Here is a 4,127-nt window from a genome sequence, read left to right on the forward strand (position 1 = left end):
TTAACCTTGTGTTACATCGTTAACCTTGTTAACCTTGTGAACCTTGTGTTACATCATTAACCTTGTGTTACATCGTTAACCTTGTGTTACCTTGTGTTACATCGTTAACCTCGTTAACCTTGTGTTATTAGTGGTTGACTATCACTACATTGTTGACTGGACACAAACTCATCAGTGATACATTTCAGATAAAGAACTGAACACATTTTTTTGATTTTTTATTAAACATATATTGCAATCATATTCAGTGTTTATTCGTCCTTTAAGGTCACAGAGCTGATTGGTTGCTGTGGCTCAGGGGCGGGGCTTCTGCAGGATTCTCTCCTCCAATCGGGCGTAGCGCTTTAGCATCTGGTCGTACACCTGGAACAAACACACACACACACACACACACACACAGTGTGTAAATGTGTGTGTAGTATGTGTGTGCGTGTGTGTGTGTGTGTGTGTGTGTGTGTGTGTGTGTGCCTGCTGGGCTGCAGGATGCGGTGTAGCGACCAGTTGTGCTTCCGGAGCTTTCTCCACAACATCAAAGAAGGACGGGACAGATTCTGACACCAGGCCTGAAAACACACATCGACCAATCAGAGAAGCAGGTTTCTGCATCGTTAACCAATCAGAGGGTTAGGTTCTGTTATTGGCTCGTTAACCAATCAGAGAAGCTAGCACTAGCAGTAGCACTAGCAGTAGCACTGGCAGTAGCACTAGTAGTAACACTATCAGCAGTAGTGGCACTAGCACTGAAAGTAACACTAGCAGTAGCACTAGCAGTAACAGTAGCACTAGCACTGAAAGTAACCCTAGCAGTAGTAGTATCATTAGCACTATCCATAACAGTAGCACTAGCAGTAGCACCAGCAGTAGCACTAGCAGTAGCATTAGCACTAGCAGTAGTAGTAACACTAGCAGTAGCATTAGTACTAGCAGTAGCATTAACACTAGCAGTAGCACTAGCAGTAGTAGTAACACTAGCAGTAGCACTAGCAGTAGCATTAGCACTAGCAGTAGCACTAGCACCATACTAGCATTAGCAGTAGCACTAGCAGTAGCACCAGCAGTAACATTAGCATTAGCACTAGCATTAGCAGTGTACCGTGCAGGGCCCGGTAGGCGGACCCCAGACAAGCTGAGTTGGAGAGGTCGATGCTGTAAACCGGAGCGTTGAACACGTCAGACAAAACCTGAGAGAAGAAGAAGAACGGAGCGATGTGATTGGACGCAGCGTATTATCCAGTCATCGTAATAATACATACTATTATTAAATACTATGTTATGATTAATCATAAAACATTGTACTATGTATTAATAACTAATAAATGACCTGCAGAATGTCTTTATTCAATGACGCTCCTCCCGTTGCCAAAACTCTGGTTCCTGGAACTGAAAACACGAAGGAAGAGTTTCAGGGTTTAGAAACTGATCAACCTGTCAGAGAAGATCTTTGTTGTAGTTTCTAATTGTGTCAGAGGAGAAGATCTTTGTTGTAGTGATACACGTGTCAGAGGAGAAGATCTTTGTTGTAGTTTCTAATCGTGTCAGAGGAGAAGATCTTTGTTGTAGTTTCTAAACGTGTCAGAGGAGAAGATCTTTGTTGTAGTGATACACGTGTCAGAGGAGAAGATCTTTGTTGTAGTGATACACGTGTCAGAGAAGAAGATCTTTGTTGTAGTTTCTAATCGTGTCAGAGGAGAAGATCTTTGTTGTAGTGATAATCGTGTCAGAGGAGAAGATCTTTGTTGTAGTGATACACGTGTCAGAGGAGAAGATCTTTGTTGTAGTGATAATTGTGTCAGAGGAGAAGATCTTTGTTGTAGTGATAATCGTGTCAGAGGAGAAGATCTTTGTTGTAGTGATACATGTGTCAGAGGAGAAGATCTTTGTTGTAGTGATACACGTGTCAGATGAGAAGATCTTTGTTGTAGTGATACACGTGTCAGAGGAAAAGATCTTTGTTGTAGTGATACACGTGTCAGATGAGAAGATCTTTGTTGTAGTGATACACGTGTCAGAGGAGAAGATCTTTTCTCACTGATGCAGTAGCCCAGCCGCTCAGCATGAAGCCTCCTGGACAGGAACTGACCCTCCACCAGGGCCCGGACCTCCACCTGAGGACTCAGGGAGGACACCTAGGAGGCAGGAGGCAGGAGGCAGGAGACAGGAGGCATGAGAGGAGGCAGGAGACAGGAGACAGGAGACAGGAGGTAGGAGGCAGGAGAGGAGGCAGAAGATATGGGACAGGAGGTAGGAGGTAGGAGATAGGAGGTAGGAGACAGGAGATAGGAGGTAGGAGACAGGAGACAGGAGACAGGAGGTAGGAGACAGGAGACAGGAGGTAGGACTCACTCACCTCGTTGTCGTCGGGGTCAAAGAGATGAACTCCGGCTGCTGGAGGTGTGATCTCCATGCTGTCAAAATAAAAACCTGAAACACAACAAGACACCATCAGAGGAGGAGGGAGGAAAGGGGGGAAGGAGGAAAGGAGGGAGGAGGGAGGAAAGGAGGGAGGGGGAGGGAAGGAAAGGGGGGAGGAAAGGAGGGAGGAGGAAGGAAAGGGAAGAGGAGGGAAGAAAGGAGGAAGGGAGGAAAGGAGGGAGGATAACAAGGAGAAAGAAAGAAAAAAAGGAAACTGGTGAAGTTGGTGAGAAACAAGGAAGGAAGGAAGCGTCACCGATGTGTCCGTTGTTGCCGAGCGGCGTGTCTCTCAGGGCGACGGAAAAAAGTTCCCATGATCCTCCAGTGCTCTCGTTCCTGATTCGTTCCCTCGCCAGAGACCCGTTCTTAAAGCTGCGGACGACACACACACACACACACACACACACAGGTGAGGCTACCTGTGAGGCTACAGGTGAGACTGCAGGTGAGACTACAGGTGAGGCTACATGTGAGGCTACAGGTGAGGCTACATGTGAGGCTACAGGTGAGGCTACAGGTGGGACTACAGGTGGGACTACAGGTGGGACTACAGGTGAGGCTACAGGTGAGGCTACAGGTGAGGCTACAGGTGAGACTACAGGTGAGGCTACAGGTGAGGCTACAGGTGAGACTACATGTGAAGATACAGGTGAGACTGCAGGTGAGGCTACAGGTGAGGCTACAGGTGAGGCTACAGGTGAGACTACAGGTGAGACTACAGGTGAGACTACATGTGAAGATACAGGTGAGACTACATGTGAAGATACAGGTGAGACTACAGGTGAGACGTACCACAGCAGAGCCATGAAGGTCCGGCCGTCCAGCGGGTTGCAGAAGACGTGACCCTCCAGCGCCGGGCGAGGCTGCTGGACCCACAGGAACACCGTGTCACTGGTCCCCAGGCTGACCTACACACACACACACACACACACACACACACACACACACACACACACACACACACACACACACACACAGTAACGGAGCACTGAGTGGGCTGAAGACTACAGACAGGTGAGACTGAAGTGGGCGGGTCTCAGGTTCTCACCGCGATGTCTCCGGGCTGGAGCCTCATTCCCGCCAGAGACGCTGAGGAGAGAGAACACGTTATTATATATATATATATATATATATATATATATATATATATAGAGGTTGTTTAGCGTCTCTGTGTGGTTGTTTAGTGTCTCTGAGGTTGTTTAGTGTCTCTGAGGTTGTTTAGTGTCTCTGAGGTTGTTTAGCGTCTCTTTGTGGTTGTTTAGTGTCTTTGAGGTTGTTTAGCGTCTCTTTGAGGTTGTTTAGTGTCTCTGAGGTTGTTTAGCGTCTCTTTGAGGTTGTTTTGTGTCTCTGAGGTTGTTTAGCGTCTCTTTGAGGTTGTTTAGTGTCTCTGAGGTTGTTTAGTGTCTCTGAGGTTGTTTAGTGTCTCTGAGGTTGTTTAGCGTCTCTGTGTGGTTGTTTAGTGTCTCTGAGGTTGTTTAGTGTCTCTGAGGTTGTTTAGCGTCTCTTTGTGGTTGTTTAGTGTCTTTGAGGTTGTTTAGTGTCTCTTTGAGGTTGTTTAGTGTCTCTGAGGTTGTTTAGCGTCTCTTTGAGGTTGTTTTGTGTCTCTGAGGTTGTTTAGCGTCTCTTTGAGGTTGTTTAGTGTCTCTGATGTTGTTTAGTGTCTCTTTGAGGTTGTTTACATGGTCTACATGTCACGTGGCTCATAGCTGACCTGG

At 46.9% G+C, this 4,127-nt stretch overlaps 1 protein-coding gene across 1 annotated transcript in view; it reads right to left on the reverse strand.

Moving 5' to 3' along the window:
- Positions 1 to 245: 245 nt before the first annotated feature.
- xylb (xylulokinase homolog (H. influenzae)) overlaps positions 246 to 4,127 on the reverse strand; it is a gene marked incomplete at its 5' end in the record, with an annotated part of 7,824 nt that continues 3,942 nt past the window's right edge. The window contains 10 exons of the mRNA XM_079234065.1: positions 246 to 363; positions 469 to 563; positions 1,094 to 1,181; positions 1,322 to 1,380; positions 2,030 to 2,126; positions 2,348 to 2,421; positions 2,669 to 2,784; positions 3,205 to 3,320; positions 3,461 to 3,501; positions 4,124 to 4,127. The exon at positions 4,124 to 4,127 is cut by the window's right edge and continues 78 nt beyond it. Of these exons, the coding sequence (XP_079090191.1) occupies positions 295 to 363; positions 469 to 563; positions 1,094 to 1,181; positions 1,322 to 1,380; positions 2,030 to 2,126; positions 2,348 to 2,421; positions 2,669 to 2,784; positions 3,205 to 3,320; positions 3,461 to 3,501; positions 4,124 to 4,127 (759 nt within the window). The 3' untranslated portion in view covers positions 246 to 294. The remainder of the gene's footprint in view (positions 364 to 468; positions 564 to 1,093; positions 1,182 to 1,321; positions 1,381 to 2,029; positions 2,127 to 2,347; positions 2,422 to 2,668; positions 2,785 to 3,204; positions 3,321 to 3,460; positions 3,502 to 4,123) is intronic.

The sequence above is a fragment of the Taurulus bubalis genome, assembly GCF_910589615.1.
Source record: "Taurulus bubalis genome assembly, chromosome: 18".
In the NCBI taxonomy this organism is placed as follows: Eukaryota; Metazoa; Chordata; class Actinopteri; order Perciformes; family Cottidae; genus Taurulus; species Taurulus bubalis.